Source organism: Mixophyes fleayi, chromosome 1 (assembly GCF_038048845.1).
Source record: "Mixophyes fleayi isolate aMixFle1 chromosome 1, aMixFle1.hap1, whole genome shotgun sequence".
In the NCBI taxonomy this organism is placed as follows: Eukaryota; Metazoa; Chordata; class Amphibia; order Anura; family Limnodynastidae; genus Mixophyes; species Mixophyes fleayi.
Window position 1 is genome coordinate 231,228,172 of NC_134402.1, and position 24,938 is coordinate 231,253,109.

General features: G+C 43.1%; 1 protein-coding gene across 3 annotated transcripts in view; it reads left to right on the forward strand.

The window, feature by feature from the left end:
- HAUS8 (HAUS augmin like complex subunit 8) overlaps positions 1–24,374 on the forward strand; it is a 73,218-nt gene extending 48,844 nt beyond the window's left edge. For all 3 annotated transcript variants that reach the window (XM_075207086.1, XM_075207077.1, XM_075207095.1), the window contains 3 exons: positions 15,912–16,053; positions 17,701–17,842; positions 24,149–24,374. In XM_075207086.1, the coding sequence (XP_075063187.1) occupies positions 15,912–16,053; positions 17,701–17,842; positions 24,149–24,281 (417 nt within the window). In that variant the 3' untranslated portion in view covers positions 24,282–24,374. The remainder of the gene's footprint in view (positions 1–15,911; positions 16,054–17,700; positions 17,843–24,148) is intronic.
- Positions 24,375–24,938: the final 564 nt, after the last annotated feature.

Genomic DNA, 24,938 nt, shown 5'->3' on the forward strand with positions numbered 1-24,938 from the left:
ATATGGAGTAAATACGAAGCAGAAGATTTGGTATGGAGGGGAGAGGGGCCCTGCTCATGCGAGCTTACATCCTGAGGGAAGGTGGACAAAAAGGCACGAAAGGGTGGCAGTGATACGAGGGAGAAAAAGGGGCAGGGGAGAGGAGGGAGAACTGCAGAGTAGATGAGGGGTTAAGTGGATGGTTGGTAGGCTTTCAGGAACAGGTGAGTTTTAAGTGCCCGTTTGAAGGAGCATAGGGAGGTCATTCCAGTGCAGGGGGGCAGCTCGGGAGAAGTCTTGGATTCTGGAGTGGGAAGAGGTAATAAGAGTGGAGGAGAGGCGACGGTCGTTTGCCGAGCGCAGGGAGCGGGCAGGAGTGTGGATGGTGAGGAGGTTAGAGATGTAGGGGCAGTAGACTGGGAGAGAGCTTTGTAAGTGGTAGTAAGGAGTTTAAAGAGGATTCTGTAGGGGAAAGGGAGCCAGTGTAAGGCATGGTAGAGAGGGGAGGCAGAGGAGGAGCGGCATGAGAGAAAGATGAGTCTAGCAGCCGCATTGAGTACAGATCAGAGGGGGGCAAGATGGGAGAGGGGGAGGCCAGTGAGGAGAAGGTTGCAGTAGTCAAGGCGGGAGATGATGAGTGCGTGGATGATAGTTTTGGTGGCGTCTTGTGAGAGGAAGGGTCGGATGCGGGCAATGTTGCGCAGTTGGAAGCGACAGGCTTGAGCAAGGGATTGGATGTGGGGGGTACATAGTGCTTAAGGAGGGCTCGTTTTACCACATCATAGTCCGCACAGTCCTCTGGGGCGACTCCACAATAAGCTTCCACTGCAAGACCTTGTAGCTTTGGAACCAGATACTTTACCCACTCCTGTTTGGGCAACAAGACATTTCAAACACCTGCAAATGTCCATCAATATCTCCAACAGTGTCATCAAATTTGGAAAAGTGAAGAGATCCCAATCTGGGCACAGCAGATGACTGTTCAGGGGCTGCTGCAGGAGGTGGTGCCCACCAATTGCCCCACAACTGAATGATAAGCAACCGCTCTGCCTCGGTTTTGTCTCCCAGGGACCCCATCTGCTGCATTAGTACAGAAAAGTTACCCTCATTGCGCTGTTAAACTTTCATCACTGGTTCACTCTGTTGGAGGGGATTGTTGCTGGAAACAGGTGCTGTGTTCTGGGATGATACTGCAGGTACCTCTAGGTGTGAGGCTAACATCTCCAGGTCACTGTCAGCTTCCTCATCTGCTGGCCAGTACTGCGCATAGCAGGCTCTCAGCGCCTTTTTCATTTCACTCCCTGTCGCTGTGTAAGGAATTTTTAGCTTCTTTGTTTGGCACAGTATTTTAAGATCCGCCCTGGACACTTTACTGTACTTAGACATCCTGTGCGTTCTCCTGGCTGCAGTTATTCCTCTCCTGAATAACTCTGTTCTCCTGACTGCTGCACGAAAAGCCACCCGGGGTTATCCCGCCGCTTGCCACCAGAAATCTGTGACAGGATGGACCGCCTATGCCACCCTGTCTGTCGTTGCTGGGAACCGGCTGGGCTTACTTTGCCACCGTTCCCTTTCGTTATCCCAAATGCGCTCTCTTGCCGCAGTAGGAGGGGCTTACAGAGGCTGCAACCACTGGACTCCTATAGCGGCTTCCAGATCTGGGTTTCTTCTGGGTAGTTGACGCTGCTAGCATACCTCATTGCTGGTGTACCTGGGCTAGTACCCCTGACCTCTTGCTATAGATCAGGGTTGCTGTGGATTAATCCCCCCTGGCCTATCACACTGACCAGGCTGCATGGGTAGCAGGCAGAGCACTGGTACTGGAAAAGCTTGGATCCAAACCTCAAACAGCCAGAGAACTGATTCGTTTTAGGTTCTAATCTGCAGGTCACAGGAAAAAAGCAATATTGAAGATGTTTCCAAGCAGGTCTTTGAAGCAAGATGTTTATTTGCTCACACTGGTTAGTGGTACCAGTGATCAGGTCAATTGTTGAAATCAGAAGAACCAGTTTCAAATACAAGCAAGTGCCTTTTATACATTTCAGACACATAATATTTTTAGCATTGGGATGTACCCTCTTTACACAAACATGGATTTACATGCATTGCAAAGCTAACAAAATTTGCGCTTATCTATGAAAGGCCACACAGTAACGACCCCCTGCTGGGCCTTTGGCCAGAGCAAGCATGACACTTCATCACAAAACTTCGTTAGCCATTCCTGCTATCAGACTCCCTTCCACATATGCCTAATTGGAGGTTTCCACTAGCAACCTTACAAATCCCAAACAATGACATTTCCATACAAAATAAATCCCAATACACACAAGACCTCCATCCACAAAGGCCTATTGTATTAGATATATGCATTAGAAATAAGGCATATCCTTTAGTAAGGTGAAAACAGGAAAAAAAAAAACAGTTTCTACCCTGTTCTCAGAGATAACGATTTCCTATCTCAGAATATATACAATACAAAAAATAAGTGCATATGCAATTATATAAATATGCGACTTGCGCTTTTTCCTTTAAATAAATTCATGCCAGAAGTTATTTATCAGTGATCCAGTCACAGAGCCCATCTTTTTATTCAGGGATCGGTGATTTCAGTCTACTACAGATTCCTGGGCATTTGGAGTTTTTAACTGGGGGTACAGAATCGATCTGCTCGGTCATCCGCCAAAGCGTTTTTTTTACCACAGGGCTTCCCGTATGTCCACGAAAGCGACTGGCTATACGAGAAGCGATTCAATCCCTCATTTCTTCTAGAGTGATTATTCCGGTGTGAGATTCACAAAAAGGTTTGGAATTTTATTACACCCATTCTGAATCTTAAATCAAACACCCAGATCAAAGTGCCCAGGTTCAAGATGGAGTCTTTGTGGTTGGTCATTCACGGCATGGAACAGGGAAAGTTCTTGGTGGCTCTAGACATCAAGGATGCCCATCTCCATTTTCCAATCTGGGAATTTCATCAGTCTCTCTTTAAAGTTTGCGGTTCGATCAGAGCACTTCGAATTTCAGGCTCATCGCTTTGGTCTGGCCACATCCCCGCGGGTCTTCACCAAGGTTATGGTGGTCACGGCTGCTATGTTGATGTCCATGGGGATTGCGATCATCCCTTACCTGGACGATCTTCTTTTGAAGGCAGAGTCTACGAAGGTACTTCAATCTCATATCCCAAGTAGTAATCCAGATTCTAGAATGGTTGGATTCTCAACTTCAAAAAGTCCAAGTTGATCCCTTCCCAGCGGATGGTCCTTTAGGACTTTTATTCAACATTCGACAACACCGGGTGTTCTTACCTCCGGACAACATTCAAGCCTTGCAGAAGATAGCGAAATCTCTCTTAACGGACCTCTGTTCATTTCGGCATGAGCGTTCTGGGCAAGATGTTATTGAGGTGGTCCAGTTTGCTCCGTTTAATGCATGGGGAGTTTCAGATGGGATTTGTTCCATTTCGACAGAAGTTCCAACTGAATCTGTCGGGACAGGTATTCCGCCTTTCTCCTCATATGCATCAGTCCCTTCTGGTTATTGCAGAAACAAAATATCTGCAGGGGTTGTCCATTCTCGATCTGGGATTGGACCTAGATCACAACTGATGCTAGCTTTTGGGGTCTTTGGACTCTGAAGGAATCCAAGCATCCAATCAATATGTTGTAACTGCGGGCAGTGTTTCATGCTCTTATGAGCGCGCAACATTTAATGCAGGGAAGGGTGGTGAAGATTCAGTCGAACAATGCCACGGCAGTGGCATACTTCAAACGCCTGGGCAGCACCATTAGTTCTTTAGCCATGAGAGAAACGCACAAGATTTTTTTAGTGGGCCGACACTAACGGTCCGGCAATCATGACCATCTTTATTCCTGGAATAGAAAATTGGAAAGCTGATTTCCTAAGCAGGCAGATTCTGCATCCGGATGAATGGTTCCTCCACCCTGTGGCGTTTTGCTAATTGGTGGACAGGTGGGATCAGCTGGACGTCGACATGATGGCGTCTCGGTTGAACCACAAAGTGCACCTCTTCTGCTCGTGGGTAAGAGGTCCACTGACTGTCTCGGTAGACGCCATGTCTACCGCCTGTACCTATTCCCACCAAAAACAATGCTTCCACGGGTGTTAAATTAAGGAGAAGGTGTTCTAGTCCTCTAATAGCGCTGGATTGGCCTCGAAGGTCCTGGTATACAGACGTGCTATCCATGGCGGGAGGTTGGTCATGGCGTCTGCCGCTACACCAAGACCTGTTAACTCAGGGACCATTTTGTCATCTAGATTTGAAATGTCTGGCTTTAATAGCGTGGCTGTTGAAGCCATGATCCAGAGAGCTAAAGATTTTTCCGAACATGTGGTACAAATCAGACTTGAAATGGTATCATCTCCCTCGACTAGCAATCTGCTCAATTCTTACCCAGCATCCTCTGATACCCTCTCTTCATTTGATCCCACAAATGAAGAGGAAATCTCTACTCTCTTCTCATCTTCCTACTCTACTTCCTGTCCTCTTGATCCCATACCCTCGCAAATTTGTAGGTCCCTTTCTCATGTGCTTATTCCACCTTTAACTAAAATCTGTAATGTGTCTCTCTCTACTGGTATCTTTCCATCACTATTCAAGCATGCAGTGATTACTCCAATTCTAAGAGAACTAAATTCTGACTCAAACTCTCTCTCAAATTACCGCCCCATCTCTCAGCTCCCATGCCCCTCCAAACTTCTCGAGCGAATTGCCTACACTCGCCTCACACATTCCCTTTCTGCAAACAACCTATTGGATTCTCTTCAGTCAGGCTTTCGCTCTCAACACTCCAGAGACTGAGCTGACCAAGGTTGTCAATGATCTGATCACTGCTAAAACTAAAGGTGATTGCTCTCTTCTTATTCTTCTGAATCTCTCTGCTGCAATCGACACTGTTGACCACTCTCTCTCTCTCCTCATACAGACACTACAATCCCTAGGTCTTCAAGACACTGTCCTATTCTGGTTCTCATCCTACCTATCTAATCACTCTTTCAGTGTTAATTTCTCTGGAACAACCTCCACACCGCCTCCTTTATCAGTTGGAGTACCACAAGGCTCAATCCTAGGTCCTTTACTATTCTCTATCTACACCACTTCTCTTGGAAAACTAATAAGCTCCTTTGGATGTCAGTATCATCTCTATGCAGATGATACACAAATCTATTTTTCCTCTCCTGATCTCTCACCATCTGTGTGTCTCGCGTTACTGACTGTCTTTCTGCCATTTCATCATGGATGTCCTCTTGCCAACTCCATTTCAATCTTTCAAAGGCAGAATTAATATTCCCACCCAACTAATATAAGCTTGCTGCCTGACATTTCTATTTCTGTTGACATGACCATAAATCCCACCCCGCAAGCTCGCTTCCTATGTGTAATCCTCGACTCGTAAATATAGAGTTGATGTGGGGAACAAAGGATAGTTGCATCATGCTGCATACATCTAAAAAACATTTCCAGAATACGTACATATCTTACACAAGACATTGCAAAAATTGGTCTTCCCAAAATCAGACTCAAGCCCCTAAAATCTATTTTGCACACATCGGCTAGATTGATTTTCCTTGCAAATCTTTTTGCATCTGCTTAGTCACTTTGTCAGTCTCTACATTTCTACATTGGTTGCCTGTTTTTCAACGAATCCAATATAAAATTCTTCTAACGTACAAGGATATCCACAAAATTTCACCAACATACATCTCCTCACTTGTCTCAAAATATCTCCCAGCTCGACAACTCCGTTCTGTACAAGATCTGTGGCTCTCTTGCACTCTGATCACTTCCTCACGGTTACAAGACTTTTTTTTGGGCTGCACCCACTTTATGGAATTCACTCCCTCGCACCACAAGACTTTCTTCTAGTTTTCAAACCTTCAAGCATTCTCTGAAAACCCACCTCTTCAGACAAGCTTATAGTATTCCTCTACCACCTTCTTAATATCCCTAGGTTACCCTATTACCACCCTCTTACTGCGCATACAGCCCACTAAATACTTTGTAACCTTTGCATTCTAGCTGCACAAATATTCAATATATTGTAGCACTTATCCTTGTTTATCAAACAACTGTCCCAATAATTGTAAGCTTGCAAGCAGGGCCTTCTTACCTCTACATATGTATTACCCAGTATTTTTATTACAGTTTGTTCCCAATTGTGACATGTCTCTAGCGAAGAGCTGCTATACAGTAGAATTTGGTTTTAACCCTTTATCAGGACAAGATTTTTCTTCTTCTTGTCCCTGAATCTTTTTATCTTCTCACATCCATCCCCATGTACTATTCCTGATTCACTACCCATGGGATTGCATGTGAAGGTAGAGAGTTGTTTAAAGTGACCCTTGCTTTCTGGATCCTCTTTTACAGTTAGACCTTATTATCAATGCATTTAGCTTCCCTATAATATGTAACTGAAGTGTCCCAGCTGTTTCATTACCAGGTAGAACTTAAATTTAAGATCTTACTTTCACAAAGTTGTATATCATCCATTTTAGAGAGAATGATTTTGGTTGTAAAGTTTTGCATTGGGAAATCATTTTGACCTTCTTAAACTTTCCTTTTCACCATTCTTTGTGACTGCTTTTAGAAATACCCATGGTACCTGTGTCCCACATTGTAATGAATGGGATAATTGGATATTTGTACGTAAGATAAAAAAAAAATTCCATTTCCATTGTGAGACACACTTTATTGCGGTTCTGTGGATTGCCTTCGTGGACCGGAAACCTAATTGAATATGCCCCATTGACTTTAGTTGTGTTTAAATTATTTGTAGGGTTTCTGAAATATATAGTAGTATATGATAACACCGTGTAAGGGCATTTGTTCTGTTCCACCATCAGAAATACAATAGGCCAGTTCCTTGTTTTGATGCCAAGGATTTTCAATTTAAGATTTCTATCATGCATATGCCAGCAAAACACACCTCTTTATTGGATTGAGGAGAGGCCTAGAGTGAGGCGTTTCAATCTGATTTCATCTTAGCCTCTTCAGAGGATCCAGGGGGGACCTTTTTCTCTCAAGAGAATGCATGGTTGTACTCTCTTAGACTGTACATTACATGAAACATACTGGATTTCCACCCAGCCAACAATGGGAGTGGGTGGAATCTCCTGTTCTCCTTTTTATGTTCTAATATTCTTGTAGGAGGATGTTGGTTCCCCCCCCCCCCACCTTGTTTGTTCCTTCTCTTTTGTTCTGTGGGGCTTGGTTAGTGAAATAACTGACTTACCTCAGTAGAGGGTTGTAGAGATGGAGGGGTTAGACAGTAGAAATTTATAGTGCCCACACTCCTGGCTGAGCCTCTATACCCCATGGTCTCATGTGTCTGAGAAAAGGACTTAACGGATGTATAAAAGTCCTGTTATTCACAGACTGTGGTGGAAATACTGATTATGCTGGTTGATTTATAAACTGCAGGGCACTGAGCCCAGTTGATAATATATTTGGTGATATATTCCTAGTTTTAACTGGTTTTATATGTGGATTTGGGTCATATTCAAATCAAAACCTGTGCAATATATGATTTTTACTTAATAAATTATAATTTTTGCAAGATGAGTTTTTATAGTTATTGCAGATCTAGAAAATAAGGCGTTTTAGCGCTTTGATTTTGTTTTTATTTACATAATCCATAGAAATAGTGATGTTTGTTATCCAGAAATGGGTAGCAGAGCTCTTATACACAAACTAACACTTTAAGATAGTGAAGGTGTCATACATTTATGGGCTGCTATTTAAACCGTTTTCACTCAACATGCTGGAGGAGCGTAAACCAGCTTCCTGTCCCTTTAACCAAATCAGGCTGATCGCTTCAGCTATCCATAAGAGATACTCGGTGTGTGTGTGTATGGGGGTGTGGGAAAGGGAGGGTGAGTCATGCATGATGACGCTTCATCTGGTCTAGGAGATTTAGAGCAGAATGTTTTTTTTACTTCAATGAATTTTTATTGAATTTTTCAAAATTAAATGGGGTACAGAAAAAAGAAAGGGCGACAAATACAAATGAAGGAACAAACAAAAGGGAAAAGGTGGAAACCCCCACGCAGGGGCAGGGGGGAGGGAGAATCACTCCATTAAGACAGCATTCTTATAACATATACATTACTTTGAAAAGCAGAAGTAAGACATACACTTTGGTCTTTCTTGTAGCACACCAAAGGGACACACATTAAAACCTAAGCAGCTCGAATATCACACAGGCAGAACTTGTTCATTGGGCTGGGGTTCCTCTATGAGGGCTGCTGGAGAGGGAGAGGGTGAAAGATTTGAGGCAACACGCACTCTACTGGAGCCCTCTGTGACATATTCATGCCAGCAAGACCATTTGATGATTGGATCGGAGGCGGATGCCGTATAGGGCACATCCGTTGTCTCCATCTCAAAACTATATTGAATTTTAGACACAACTTTAGTGATACTGGGGGGAATGGGGGACTTCCAGTTCTGAGCTATCACTGCTCTAGCAGCTATTCGTATGTGTCCTAATAGCGATTATGTCTAGGGATCACTGACTGATATATATGTAGGAGGGCTACACCCGGGTCAAGAGTGACAGAAACTCCCAGAACCTCCGAAATCAAGGCGGATACCTCACCCCAGAATGCCTAGATCACCAGGCATGTCCAAAAGACATGATAAACATCTGCTATCTGACCACATTGGCGCCAGCAGAATGACTTGGCCATATCTTATGAAGGCGATCCGGGGTGAGAGAGAGCCGATTGAGAAACTTAACATGCATTTGGGTGTGATTATTGCATCTGGACATGCGGTGTGAGGATATGAAGATGTTTTCCCACTGCTGGGGAGTGAGAGTCGGGCCAATATCTGCCTCCCATCGTGCTTTGGTCCGAGTCTTGGAGGCTGGGACCATGGACTGGAAATAGCGGTGCCAGAATGTTATTCCTCCCCTACTACCCGCCTTTGTTAATCTATCTAGAACCTGAGCTGGTAGTGTGAACAGAGCATGGGGGGTCCTAGAAGCCGCCCCCACCCAGTGTCCGATTCGCATATATTTAAACTGACGTGCTTAGGGACAAATACAATTTGCCTCAATCCGAGCTAAGGGGAGGAAAAGGGTCAGCGCAAACAGGTCTGTCAGAGAGACTATCCCACTATCTTTCCATTCAGTAATATTGATATCCGGCATGAGTTTCGACAATGCTTGGAGGGAGAGATTACGGGAAGAGAGTACAAAGTCCTTGTGTGACCTAATAAATTTATCCCATACCCACAAAGCATCCGAGATAGAGAGTAGTTTACAGACACCCGATGGGCGATCCGACCTGGAAGTCCAGAGAAGATCCAGCAAATGGTATCCTATGTATAAGGCCTTCTCGATATCAACCCACGGCTTGGCAGCATGGGGTAGCGACCATGCTCGGAGGCAGTTCAATATACAAGCATCCTAGTAATGTGTTAAGCTGGGAAGCAATAAGCTACCTCTCGACTTCGGTGAAGACATACATTTGTATGTAAGGAGGGGGCGTTTCTGCTTCCAAACATATGACATCATCAAAGTGTGAAACCTATCCATCATTCGTTTTGGTATAATGTAGGGTATAGTGTGGAAGATATACATAAGTTTTGGTAGCAACATCATCTTGAAAGCCGCTTTATGTCCCAGCCAGGAGACCTCAAAGTCAATCCAAATCCAGCCAGGGAAGTGAGGTGAAGGTAAATCGGGGAAAAATTAACTTCAAACACCGCAGATAAATTGGGGGAAATATGAATACCTAAATATGACATAGTCTTTAACCCACACAAAAGGAAATTTCTTTTGTAGGTTTGAAAGGGAAGATTGCGGTATATTAATGGGAAGGGCCTCAGATTTTGTAATGTTCAATTTATAAAATGATGCTTCGCTATACCGGTCTAAAATATGCTTCAAAGTTATCAGCGAGGTCTCTGGACTGTTTACAAACAAAAGGACATCATCAGCAAATAGGCATACTTTCTGTCTATGTGAATGAATATTAATACCTGGAAAGTCAGCCGCGTGCTGAATTGTATGGGCCAGGGGTTCTATGGCCAAAACGTACATTAAAGGGGAAAGAGGGCACCCCTGCCTCGTACCATTAGTGATGGGAAATGAGGGTGATTGAAAACTTTAGCGGAGGGACCCTGATATGGGGCTAATATAGAGTGAAGAATCCTACCATGTAGGCCAAACTTACACAGAACCTCCCTCATGTGCTTCCAATGAAGTATATCAAAAGCCTTTTAGGCGTCTAAAGAAAGCAGAATAACTTCCTCCTGGAGCCCAGAGAGGAGGTCCACGACATTTAATATCCGTTGGGTGTTATCCGAGGCCTGACGGCCTACTACAAAGCCTACCTGGTCCAGATGGATCAGTTGTGGTAAAAGGGGATTCAGGTGATCGGCAAGCAATCTAGCGTATATTTTCACATCAGTATTAAACAATGCTATTGGTCTATATTTCTTACAGTCTGAGTGGTCCTTGCCAGGTTTCGGTATAGTGATAATCTGTGCTTCCAACATTTCTGATGGGAAGACTCCTCCATCCGAAACGCTATTATACAGATTGGTGAGAAGAGGGGAGACCTCGGTCCCGAAAACAGTATAAAATGCGTTAATGAAACCATCCGGGCCAGGGGCCTTATCTTTTGGAAGAGATTTAATGACTCCTTCAACCTCCCTCTGGGTCCAAGGGGTTGTATATCTTTATTACCTCTGCGACCGTGTAATACTTTAATACGATTCCTAGTTTGCTTACCTCTTAATTTTCGGGCTAGGAGACGGCTGGCCCTATTACCCATTGTATAGAATTTTTGCCTCAATTTAAGTAAGGAGGATTTCATGCGGGATATGAAAATATTATTTAGCGGTTTCCTCACCGCATTTATTTCCCTTTGTAAGGTTTTAGAATGGCATGTTTGGTTTTGAAGCTCTAATCTTGCTAAGTCAGACTCAAGTGTTCGCTGGCGTAGGAGGTATTGCTTCTTTAGACTGGCCCATATTTGAATAGCAGCGCCCCTAACAGCTGCCTTCAGGGCACACCAATGTATCGAAAGGGAAGTGTCAGCTGGGCTGTTTAACTCTATATATTGTGACAATGCCTCCGAGAGAGCAGCCCTAGCCTCCGGTGAAGTGAGTAGGTAGGCTGGCATACACCAAGGTGTTGGAGGAGCCCTGGCAATACAGACTCCAGGACCACTCCATCGGGGCATGATCAGACCACGTAATAGGGAGGATGTTGATAGAATCAGTATGCTGGAGTGTCCACTTATCTGACAAAATCATGTCTATCCTAGAATAGGTATTATGAACCATAGAATGGAAAGTATATTCCTGAACACCTGGATACTGCGCTCGCCAGATATCGTAAAGGTCATATTCCGCTAGGAGCTTTAGGAAAGTAGTAGAGGGGTCAAGGGTGGGGTCAGGAACAGATGACCTCTGAGGCCTGGACTTATCAACCTTTGGGTCCAAAGTCAAATTTAAGTCTCCCAATAGCACCAAGTGGCCCTTCCGGACTTTTTGTACCTCTTCACACAGGGCCTTCAGGAAAGGAATTTGACGGGAATTGGGCGCATACAATGAAACTATAGTTATTGGCTTATCCTCTAGGAGACCTGTCAGCAGATAAGTCGGGGAGGTGTATCATTCTAATTTTGAGTGGAGTTGAAAGTGTACACAGGCGCTAAAGAGAACAGCCACTCCATTTCTTTTAAAAGGGCCATTTGCAAAGTAACCTAACTGGAATCTCGAGTCCCTCAACTGCGGCGGGGCATGAGAGGAAGAATGGGTTTCCTGGAGAGCCACAATGTCTGCTTTATGTTTATGATGTTTATGTGAGCGTTAAGCGGCGCTTGTTAGGGGAGTTAAGACCTTTAGTATTTAAAGTATAAAACTTAACCAAACTCTAGATAGTCATGGTGAAACGATTTACAGAACGAGGATACATATTGTGCTTGAAATTTAGGTCTGGAGTGGCTGGGGAGAAGAAGGAGGGGATTAGAAGGGGGGGGGAAAGGGGGAACGAAGAAAATAGTGGTGGGATGGACTGATCCGAGGAACTGGGTCAGAGTATTTGCCACATGGGTAAGAGTGTGCAAATTATTTATCATGTAGAGGGGGTGGTTGGAACAAAATCCCACCCTCGGAATACCCAAAAAACAGCAAGAGGAAATATAAAAATATTACAACAACCACATAAATAGATCTAGCGCACACTCAATAAGGCGCAGCCACCTCCGGACACCCACAGAAGCAGTCCACTCCTGACCCACCCCCCCCCGTGAAAGGACCAGCCTCCCGTGAATGGACGGGCCAACCCCGGGCACAACTGGCCCTGGGCGCAAGACTAGACCTCCACCTCCATGGGTACCTCGGCGGCCACCCCCCAGACTTATAAAACAGGCTAAAACATGTCTAGTCAAACAAAATTACTGGTATTACTTATGGTTATACTTATCAAGTCGGGATTAACTCCCATGAGACTTCAACATAGAGAACAGGAATAGAGCTCAGTCTCTGGAAACCTGGGACCATTAAGCCTGAAGGGAAGGCCTGCCTGCAGAATATCCAGATGATGTGGAGATATGCCACTCCTCTAGCAGCTTGGTGCCTGCCTCCATGGAGGAAATAACCTAGGTAGAATCTTCGTAGCGAACCAACAGTTTCACCGGGAAGCCCCATCTGTAGGTGACGTTATTAGCCCTCAGGGCCGACGTGATTGGCTGCAGACTTTTTCTTTGTTTAATGGTGGTAAGTGAAAGATCCCAGAAATGCTGAAGATCTCCGAGGGATGCCACGCTGCTGGGATCCCGAGCCGCTCTAAGGATCGCCTCTTTGACGTGATAGAAGTGGACCCAGAGCAGAGTGTCTCTTGGAACATTCCCTGGAGCAGTGCGTGGACGTGGAAGACGATGTATACGATCAATCAGATAGTCTTTAGCGTCCAGAGATGGTGGTAGTCTGCTGAATAGGGAAACAGCGTAGCTCTGGAGATCAGCATTTGCTATAGATTCCGGTATGCCTCTGATCTTAATATTATTTCTGCGAGAGCGGTCCTCCAGATCTGCGACCTTTTCTCTTAGAGACAGGATTTCACTTTGTAGAGAGTTATGCGAAGAGTGAAGGTCGTTGTGTGAGGAATAGAGATCGTTGTGCAAAGAGACTAGTTCACCCATCTTCGTCTCCAGATAGTATGTTCGATCTCCCAGTTCTGTCACATCAGTTTTCAAACCGCTGATCGCTGCCTTCACCTCAGAGGTCAGGTCCGCCCTTAGTGCAGTCAGCATCTGATGTAAGGTTCGAGCTGTTAGAGGGGCGTCCAGAACTGTCAGTGCCCTGGTCAGACAGCGGGGCACTCATAGTGGAAGCTGCCGGCTCTGATGTCTGTCGTAACGGAGACAAGCCTTTTGAGCTAGAAGGCGAGCTCGTTGTTGATTTCAGTTTTGGTTGAAATTTGATCGGAGGGGCCAAAGCAGTAGTAGTAGGTTTAAGCTTTTTGGGAGGCATGGTTTCCCAGGCAAGGCTCCAGGTCCTCAAGATCTGTAAATAAACTCTGAGGAAATAAAGGCCCTGCGGGTGGGAGAGTGTTATAACACTTCAAAAGCCTTCCATTGGGCTGCACAATCCTGTCAGGGTCACAAAGGGGGTCATCGCATGACAGTGGTACCTCACTATCCGGCCAGACCTGTACCCTGGCTGCAGACAATGGAGACAAATGGGCTGAACTATCACTCCTGTTGCCTCTATCCTTGCCAGACTCTACTCATTGTTATAGAGGAGAAGAGAATGTGCAGGCCACTGCATGTGTTAATATTGTGATCAGCAGCCCCCACTGGCCGGAAGTCCTCCCTCGCCGACCGGAAGTTGGAGCGCTGGAGACCAGCCAATGTCCCCAAAAACTTTCAGAGGCTTCCCGAGTCAGCCGCAGTCTTGCCCCCACTCACCGCTCAGTCCCGCCAGCTGGCTTAAACAGAAACTGTCTGCCTCCAAACCTAAAGTGCGGAGGTATCTGGACTGCTGAGACTTTCGGTTACGCGGGTCCACTGCCTGGAGGCTCCTCTAAGTAGATGAGGGTGCCGGGCAATTAGGGAGGTCTCCAGGGTGCAGGCAAAGGCCCGAGCAGGATCTCGCTGGCGCGCGGTGGTCAAGCTAATGCTCCGCTCGCCGCACTGAACAGCTGGGGTCAGTTGAATAGAATTTATGTGGCAGCAGCTAGTCAAAAGTAAGCCCCTCGAGTCTGGTGGTGCCTGACGTTGTGTTTGGGGGGTTCAAAGCCACTAGAATCTTGCCGAATTGTGCAGCCAAGAGAGAGCTCTGGAAGTCTCCTTCCTTCCAGGATGGCTGCCAAACCACGCCCCCAGGGGCAGAATGTTTTAAAGTGCAGTTTGCAAACCTCTACACTTTCATCTTAACAAAGAGGTGAGAAGGCCATGCTAGCAAGCTTACAATCTATGGAATCACTTTGGATGCTGTTTTTAGGATTTACCATCCTGTGGTTTAAAGGGGGACATTTCAAAACTTATCTGATATGTAGCGCTTTGCTAAACAATACATTGCATGCAGTTTGCCTGTGTGTAGTGCGTGGCAAGATGTACTGTACCCAGCTGAACGAACAAGACGGATGCCATCTACCAGGCTCGCCTGTCTTGTGAAATAAAGAATGTAGTTTGTTTTGGGGGTTTTTTAAAAAAAAAAAAGTACCCCAATCTGTTAAACATCTGGCTTGTTCTCCAGGGGTCCTTAATAAATGTAGATAAGGGGAAAAGAGGGTTATGTCGCACCAGTAAACAAGAGTAACTCACTTATTACCATGAAAGATAATATTTAAATCATATAGGTACAGAGGGTGCACCAACCATCAATAGATAATATGAACCAAAAAGAAATGGCCCAGGTGCACAATACTCTCTATTATTTGAAAAGATTGGGAATAGAGAGAGATATGCATAAAAGTTAAGTTTTATGCATATCTCTCTCTATTCCCAATCTTTTCAAATAATAGAGAGTATTGTGCACCTGGGCCATTTCTTTTTGTTTTTGGTCCTTAATAAATGATCTGGCCCAACTAGAAAGTGCCAGTCCAGTGCTGACTAGTATTTTGGTACCTTTGGCTATTTGGTACCAAGATGCAAATAATTTAAAGTAAAGTAACAACCTATTGAACATTACGAGCCCATAAGTGTTGTGCATGCTAGCACTTATGTATCTTCTTTCTCATTTAATTCAGAGAATGTCACTGTATGTCTTCGGGAATTGTTTGATGGCTCCACATATCCATTACTTTAGGTCTGTGCTTTTCAACATAGGATGAGGTTCTGAGTATGCACCGAAAGTCAAAGCAGTCTTTGGGTCACTCACATTATTGAATTAGGACTTGAACAAATGAAAGATTTTCTTCTCTAGGGGAGACTTTTTCCATTAAAACCTGTTAAGCTCCAAAATTTTAGTTAGGGCAAGTAATACGTTATTTTAGGAGCATGTTCACTTCATCATGACTCTTGCTTTTAAAGCCTTTCCATGAGTGTCTTTCATGTAGAATGGGGAGTTATTCTGTGAACTGATAGCAGGTTCCATCCTTATATGAAAAACAGGAGAATAGGAAATGCCACCCCTCAACGTCTTAGCAGTGATTTTAAGCTGCTTTGTCAGAGCAGTCAGGATGTGACTTCGTGACTGCTATGAACAATCGGCACTAGCTGCTTGTGTACCTGTAGCTCATACACATTATAATTGTACTTTGTTAATGGGCTTTGACAGGACAATATTAAATACATAGTAAACATGTCTGCCTGTTTAAATGCGCTTATACCATTTTTCTTTATTAGTTTAGTAATTTTAAAATAATGTAATTGATTCATGTGTCTATTTGAAAGAATTATTAAGAAAATATTAACTCTCATTACTCTCCCCTATGGCTTTCCATTCATTTTAGGCTGAAACTCTGGCGCCCTCTTCTGCAGCCATGAAACAATTCAAAGGAAACTACACATCATTCGCCACAGCTCTGGACTGCACAAGGCATCACCTGCCTATAAAAGATATCCATGTTGTTGGCACACGACAGAGATACCTGGGTATTCAGAATTAACGCAGTTTGTTTATTTGCCTTCTTTCCTTTTTGCTTTTTTTTTTTTTTTTCTTCCTCTCACTTTTATTCTGCCACTGATCTTTATTTCCCTACATCTTTCATGCTGTCAGTTTGACCCCATAACCAGTAAATAGATTCACATCGTTATACTGGCTCTACGCAGTCTTTTGCTTCTGGCAGACTAGCTAAGCTTCATGTCTCTCAGTTGCAATTAGCTCCCTGCATGGCAAATGCTTTCTTTATTTTATTTTTTTATGGCATGTTGGACTGGAAACAAAAAGGCTGTGTGTGCTTTAATTTGTTGCCTTTCTGCCTGAATGGAGCTCTTAGAAGTTTTGAAATTCTGGGCATAACTTTGCACAATCCTGTCTCCCACACTTTGTACACAACATTGAGAATCTCCTTTCATGCTGAAGTATTGTGCAACACTGCTGTCTTTGCAAGTTATTCACATATTCTGCACCTCTTTCTTTAACAGAATTGCACGAAAAACGACTGTTCTATTCATGTCGTGCTACAGTACATATGTCATCTGTTTACCTGAGCAGCGCCTGATATAAATCTGCCTATAACAGATATTGTTAGTAATTGGACTGATCAATGGTTGCCACTTAAAAAAGGAGAACACTAGTCCAATGGTTCTATGTTCTGGTATAAAAAGCATACCCTTGCAAAGCAAATAATAAAATATGGTGACAGATGTTCTTTAAAGCACGTTTCTCTTTCATCCATGGGGGATAGTGGAGACTGGGTATAGAATGTGATAGCTAGAACCTTGACTCGTTCAAATTTTAGAGCCTTAATGGCTACATTCTTAACCTGAGTTTTTGTTAAATGCCCACACAAGCTTGGCGCATGTTAATGGCAGTCCTATACCTTTATTACTTTATTATATGTTTCATAGCGCTGTGGGGGTGGGTGGGGGGGTTGGGTTGCACGGCGACACTGGTAAGTAGATCTCTGCTCTTCTGGTGTGGGGATTGGGTAAAGAGTCGCAGTTGCAATGGGATTTTTGTACTTATGTTTAATACTTTTCTCTGAAACCATTGGGGGACATTGGACACCCTCCTTTTTTATGCTTTTCTTTTTTTTTTGTGTCCTGGTTAGTGTTTTCTCATTATCAATGTTAGGATTCAGATTTTTGTGGGAGTGTGTTTCCTCCTCATCCTCTTGTTCTGTACACTGTTACAGGCGCTCGGGCTTTGTTAGACAAATGAGGTTTAGAATGTGGCCAATGGGATATAAAGGGAGAGTGCCAAGTTTCCAGGTTTAGTTTGGTTAGGTTTGGTTTAACCCATGAATGGGTGCCTCCACTGTATGCAAGAGGTATTTTTGAGGAGTCCCCTTAAAACCCACATTCTTAGGTACCTAAACCTGCAGTTGTTGTTATAATAACTGCGTATTTGGAACAAATCTTCTACGAGTTGGGAAGAAGCTGCTTTATATTATGAAAGAACATTTATGCTAATCGGGCATCATGCTAATTGTAACTTGTGGATTTTCAGTAATTCAGTTTTATACCTTCTCATAGTGATGCCTTATTCTGCTTTTTGCTTCTGTACATATACTGTATGCATATACTATTATGTTGAATCACATTTTGTTTTCTTTTATCACCTCTGCCACATTATAGAGGAAATTCAAAAACCTCTAAGTGCCACCAAATTTCTTATTGAAAAGACCATGTCATGCTCAGCTAATGAAACAGTAGACTTGTGCGGTACAATCAAAGATTTGCAAGACATTGTGCTCAAGACCGATGAAGAACTTTTACGGTATGTAAAAACAAAACAGAGTAAAACCGAAAAACAATTATCTCTGCGCTAACTATATTCCATTTATTACACCGTGAATAGGAACTATTGCATTGTTATCCATTTTGAGTCCAATGACTGTGCCCTTTGACGTTGCCACAGTGTGGGAGAAATTCTATCATATTTTCCCTGTCAAGGGTAGGGCACTCTGATTTGTACTACCTATAAACCAGCGCCAAAAAGGAGGAACACTTTGTGTATTTTATAGCATGCTGCCAACCACTGCTTAGTTCAGAAGAAAAAGTTCTTGCCAAATTTGCTGACCCAGTGCTAGGCTGCTCCCGTTAAATAAAATGAAAGCTCTTTCCATTCTGCGTGTTGCTTGTTCTGGTCATCAAAACAATCCCAATTCAACTATACCAAATATTTTATGGAATTTCATTTTAAGAAAGTTTTAAAAGTAGGAGGCATTCTGAAAGCAGCACATACAATTTTAATATCCCTTTCTGCAACAGCATCCATGGAAATGTAGGAGAAATGTGATCAATAGTAATGCTTAGCCTCTTGTGTATATTAATGCTATAAATCTAACTAAGCAGCTTTTCAAGTATTAAATTAAAGAAAAGCAGTGGGTTTTTTTGTACAATTTCAGTCTACTGTCTAGGTTACCAGAATGTTTGGTAGGATTAAGAATTAACAGAGTTTATTGCTTTGTTTCACGTAATCCTGTATTTATGACATGAGGCACCCAACTGTACCAGATGAGTGATTTTGGGAAGCAGAGATGCAGTGCAGTGGGAAGGGGAAAATTTAGCACATCAATGAGCATTGAACATTAACTTAATGAATATCTGCTGTAAATACTTAGCCCAAGAAATGATTTGTTGTAATCCCTGACATCCTTTCCCCTCCCCTTTGTCGCCCCAATTGCAAAAATACAGGTAGCAGCCCCGAATACATTTCCTTTAACAGAACCCTGAATATTATGAATTAAGATTTACTGCTGCTTTTATGTAATTGAATACTGGTAAAGTTTAAAAATTTGTTATCTACAGATTACCTTCATTTACATATACTTTCATCGGTGTCCCTTTAAGCTCTGCATAGATCACAACTGCACACAGTTGCTATATAAACTGAGTAGTATGTTGCGTCTTCGTGGATATGTCTGTGGCAGTTTGGCGTTATAAGAGTATATACACTGCTTTTGAACTTGTGCGCTGTCCACAAAGTTCACCGCATTTGTTATTTATTTTTTTTTCTTAAAGATTATATTGTTACCTATACTGTTTCTTTTTTATTTTTTTATCACTTTGTGTTGTAAATACAGTGTGATGTTAAATTGCTTGTTTTTCTGTTTTAGTCTTTGTCCAGTCAAGTCATGTCATCATTAATCCTTTGTTGTTTAACCCCATTCATATGAGTGTTTTGCACACCAATGAGTAATTTTGCTAGGTACTGAATAACTTATTTGCCAAAGCTATATAGTTCGCTAAACATTACCCTCTTATACTGTGTATCAGAAACATCTTGAAATGTGGTGCTGGTTTTCTCATATTTTTCAATTAACCCTCCTCATCCCAACTTGTAAACTGTGTTTTTTAAAATTGCAAAAAGCAGATGTTTGGGGTGTCCACAATCAGAGCCGTAACTAGACATTTTAGTGCCCTGGGTGAAACTGAATACTGGTTGCCCCCCCCCCCTTCCCCACAATGTACCTTTTATAGGAGTAGATGCTACCTCCCAGCGGTTAAGCATCGCCCAGAGTCTTCTGCCTGCTGGTGTCTTATGCTCTGGATCCTGAAATCTTGGGGTCCTGTTTGGATAAGAGATTGTTATTATTCGCTTCCTGGAAAGTTGAGCAGTGAGTGAATCTAGGTCTCCCTCCCCACAACCAGACAGACATTAAATCAGTAACTTTATTGGTTTGAAAACAGGCCTCCTTCCACCCAATCAGCTCCAGAAATTAATTAATAGTATTTACAGTTAATGTCTTTTTCTCTCCATATAGCCCCGACATCAATTTAATAGCGCCCACGTTTAATAAATAAGCCTTCCCCAACCAGTTCTGACATTAAATTAATAACATTCCCATTTAATAAATACATACCTCACGCATCAGCCCATACATTAAGTTAGTAGCATTCCCATTTAATTAATAGACCTACTTCACCCCTTACCAGCTCCCACCATTAAACTAATAGCATCCCCATGTAATAGACCAAATTATTTCTCACCATACAAAACATTAAATTAAAAGCCTCCATATTTAACTCTCGCCAGCCCCGACAAAATTAACATTTCCATGTAATGCAAATGCCTATTTCCCCCACCAGCCCCACAATCAAGTTATGGCTTACAAATTTCCCCATGTTTAATAGTAATTATTATTATAGAATATATTCTCTTCTCTCCAAACACCCCACCCCCTTTCACTCCTTCTCTCCAGACCCCACTATTCACTCCAGACACTCTCCTCACCAGACCACTCACTCCTCCTCTCCAGATCAACCCCCATTCACTCCAGACCCCTCACTCCTTCTCTCCAGACCCCTCACTCCTTCTCTCCAGACCCCTCACTCCTTCTCTCCAGACACCTTGTTCTCCAGACCCTCTTCTCACCAGCACTGCAGTATTTCACTTACCTGAGCTTCTTTTTCTTTCTGTCATCTTTTTCCTGTGTCCTTCTGTGCCGGCTCCTCGTCGCCTGTGTTCTGACAGCGTCCTGACATCATTATTTGTATGTCAGGATGCTGCAGGAGAAGGAAGCCGCCACCCTCCTCCTTGCGCTGGCTGTCTCCAATGGGCAAAGTAGTCCTGCGGTGCCACTTCATTGGTGAGGATGTGATATGTAACGGGTGGGCGGGTGTTGCGCCCCCACAAGGCCTTGCGCCCTGGGCACCGCTCTTGTTACGGCTCTGTCCGCAGCAGACACCCAGTCAACTATTTAATAACATTACACTACATCTTTTAAATAAAAAGACTTGGTTGTAACAATATCATAAGTGCATATTAACATTGATGCTTTTTAAATGTCTACAATAAGTGTTGATGAGACCAATTTTCACGTTGCTTGTGATTTAATTTTCTTGATCATCCACTGGGGGACACTGGACAATGGGATATAGAACCTCCTTTAATACAGGGCACTTTAAATAATTCTAGCAATTAAATGCTCACTTATACCTCACCATTCTGAGAATGTGCCCTGATTGGTACCACCTTGTGCAGCGTTGCACCTGACGTGGGATATCTGATACAAGTAGTAGCTGGGAACCCTATGCTGGCACAGCACCAACTTTTTGGTGCAGCAGCACCAGACACGACAGGGAGAGCGGCAAGGTAAATACTACTTTCTGCTATATGTTAAAGTTGCAATCAGCTGCCAGTTGGGCATAGAGCCTGTGGGGTGAGGTGGATGCAGCCTAGACAAAGGCAGGCACTAGGCGTGGTTGCATCACAAGTGGGGCTATCTTCTAGCATGGTGGCTGCTGATATTCTGGACTCAAGGGGGAGGGGGTAGGCACAAGGCAGCATATAATGCAATGCCCTGCTCTCCTTTGTCTTCCCAGTTGTAGGTGATTACTTCTAGCCGGGGTGGGATTGCATTGGAGAAAGTGTGTTTTGTTTCTGAGTTTGTGTCTCTTGGTACCTTGTTCACTTTTCCATATTGTATACTGTGTATATGCCTTTTACCTGCTTTTTTTTTTTTTATATATACTCTCCTCCGTCTCCCAAGCAGCATTACGTCAAGCTGGGATTGCATTGGATATTGTGTGTTATATTTCTGTACAATTTCTGCTTAATTTGTATCTGTAAATACCTGGTTTACGTTTCCATATTGTGTTCTCCATTTCTGCCTTTGTTTCTCTCCTTTTCCTGTCATGGCCTTGGCTGAGGGACTAGTGCAGTCTAATTCTGTGCATACACAGCTCACTTCACATCCTCTGGTTGTAGACGAAGGAACCTAGTTTTCCATCTTTTTTTTGCTGAATGCTCAGCCATTTACCACATGCATATCATAGCGAAGGCACAAGACAAACTGGTTTGGACAATAGGTCTTGCTAAGTCAGTGAAGGGTCTTTCAAAAGTTTCCTCCGCGTTAATGAAAATTCTAGAGAACTCCTCACCTGCTAAGTCACTTGAAACCTGAGGTTCCTGACTTGATCCGGTCCTGGAGAGTGTCTGATTCTGAGAACTCCTTTCAAGAAGAGGTAGCGGAGGAAACATACATTGAGGTTTTGAGAGGGACTTTGCAAGACGGCATGGGGTGTATGAAAAGAAAGAAAAAGCAGTTGCTTTCTTTCCTAGTTCTCCGCAATTACAAAAATTGCCCTGCAGGTCGTGGACCAAAGCTGTACTTAAGTTTCAGGTTATACACAGATTGCGGACCCTTTATACCTTACCAAAGTAGGATACAAGGGAAGTTTCACCTAGGATGGAATGCCCCTATAGCGTGATTGTCTATGGTCACCTCTATTCTTATCTCGCATATCATAGCCCTTTAGGATGGTACGAAATGGAAGTTTGAGACTATTCTTAAAACTAATTATGTAGCGGCTGGTGTTTCACTGAGACCCATTTTAGCCCTGGTTTAGGTCAACAAGGCAATAGAAAAGTGGCCAGAGACAACATTAGCAAGGCTTGCAGTCTGGGAGTCCTAAGTCTGAATTTGCAGCCTTGATGAAACACATCCAGGAGGCGTCTGAATATCTAGGGGATGCAGTTTTGGATGCTGGTCAACTTGGAAGTTTAGCTTTTGTGATCTTAACTCACCGAGTGTTCTGGCTCAATACTTGGGAGGTGACCGCAGAGTCAAGATGGCCTCTGGTGTCATTTTTGTTTTGCCCGGTGATGTCTTATTTTGGCCTGAGTTGAAAAAGATTACTCTTTTAGCAACTGGTGGAAAGCGTCTATCTCAAAACGAGACACCTGCGCTCTTGTAAGTCCTTTCATGTTCGTGGAGAAGGCAGGAGTCTGCTCCTTGTGGAGGACAGCAGATAGGGAAACAGGCTTGGTCCTCTAGGAAACCATCAGCAAAGTCCTCCGACAAACAGTCTATCTTTTAGAGTGCCCCTGTGATAAACAGTGTGTTGGCAGGACAATTAGGAAATTAAGCGTCTGTATCCTAGAGCATCAAAGAAACATCAGAAAGAAATTAGAAAATCACAATGTTCCTGAACATTTCCTTAATTTCCACAACAGTGATCCCTCAAAACTCAAATTTATAGGTATCTGTAAGGTGGGAAAGTTATGGCGAGGAGGAGATTATATAAATAAAATTTCTCAAGAAAAAGTGAAATGAATCTATGATCTCAAGACTCTATCGTCCCATGGACTGAATTTAGATTTCTATTTAAAAGCTTTCGTATAACACTGTTCCACCCTGTTCTTACATGTAGCTGACAAGATTGCTTATTACTGTTTTAGGCTATTCCAGCGGTTGCCGCGGCCAGGAAGAGAAAACAAACACATAAAAAACTTACCAATCCGGCAGCACCGGGACACAGCAATCCGCCCTCCTTGCTTCTCACTGAATGTCATCACGCCCGACTTTCAGTGACAAGCGGCAGGAGAGAGGAGGATGCTGGGTCCGGGTGCCACCGGATTGGTAAGGTGTTTTTTGTTTTTTTGGGGGTTTTCTCTTCCTGGCCCCTGGGATGCAGAGGGGGCACATTGTGTGTGTGTGTGTGTGTGTGTGTAGATGTAGAGGGGGCACAGAGTGTGTGTGTGTGTGTGTGTGTGTAGATGCAGAGGGGGGCACAGATTGTGTGTGTGTGTGGAGATGCAGAGGGGGCACAGTGTGAGTTGGCTGTAAATTATTATTTGGCTGAAATAGAATTGAAAAAAATATATACAAATATTCTTTTCCCTTGGATTGATGTGTATTATATGACTTGGCCTAGCTGCTGTTCAATGTTTACAAAATGTAAAGCTTTTAACAGTGCAATTTTAGGTAAAGATTTACTGATGTGAAATTATTTGCAGGGTAGGCATTATTTAAGTGAACCAGGGCACTTTCATTGAGAGAGTGGTAACTTTATGAAGTGCTGCAGTTGTTTGTAATGTAATTGTCACTCCCATTTACTTTGTATACATATGATAATGCACCACTTTGTTTTCAAATTTCAGAAATAGCATATAACTGTGTAATCCATGAGTTTATGTTTAGAACATAAATAATCAAATCTTTCATATTTATGAAAAATACACATTTTACAGTGTTTAGGTTTTTTTTTTAATCGTGGAATCACATCCATAACTGTTCTGGAAATATTCTGTATGAGTCAGATACACACATTCATTGATTTTCCCCTTGTGTTACAGGAGTTCACGCCAGGTCCTGGATTTGTCATTCAAAGTGAACAAAGAAATATCTCTACAGAGCCAAAAGTTGGTGGAGGAAAGCTGTGAAGTGGAGGTGGTCAGGCAGTGGTATTTTGACCAGGCCGTCGTTTAACTTTGCCATATATACCTTTTCTTAAGGACATTTGTGTACTGCACCTAGAGCACTTTTTTATGGTTTTTCACATTTAATAAATTGTCAAACATTTTCCTGGTTTTTTTTTACATGTTGTATTGTATAAAACTTTGGTGCTTTATAAATAAACAATAATAATTTACACAATCATATTGCGCAGAGCTGTACAGAGAAAATGTATTCATTCACATCAGTCCCTACCCCCGTAGAGCTCACAGTCTAAATTCCCTACCCCACAGACACACACACACACGTGGAGCTTCATTTGAGATGTTATATATTCTCATTAACATAATCTCCAATAACAATCTTGCACATAATATAAGAGTTCAGCATAGGTGGTATAGAGTAGAATACCTTATCAAGTTTCCTATACTTTGATTTCCTTTTTCTTTTTTTTTTCTTTTTTTCTATAAATGTAAGTACTTTTCATGTGTGTCTGTCTCAGTAGTTGAAGTGGTTTGGTATACATACTACACCTTTTCCTGTTTGCTTCATCGCAAAGCAATAAAATTCCATTCACTTACAATTCCCATACCGCCACTTCTAAATTTACACTTCGACCACTGGTATATGTATCCCAGATTCCATTACAATTTCCATGTTAGCAGCATTGACCCAGTATTACTATATAGT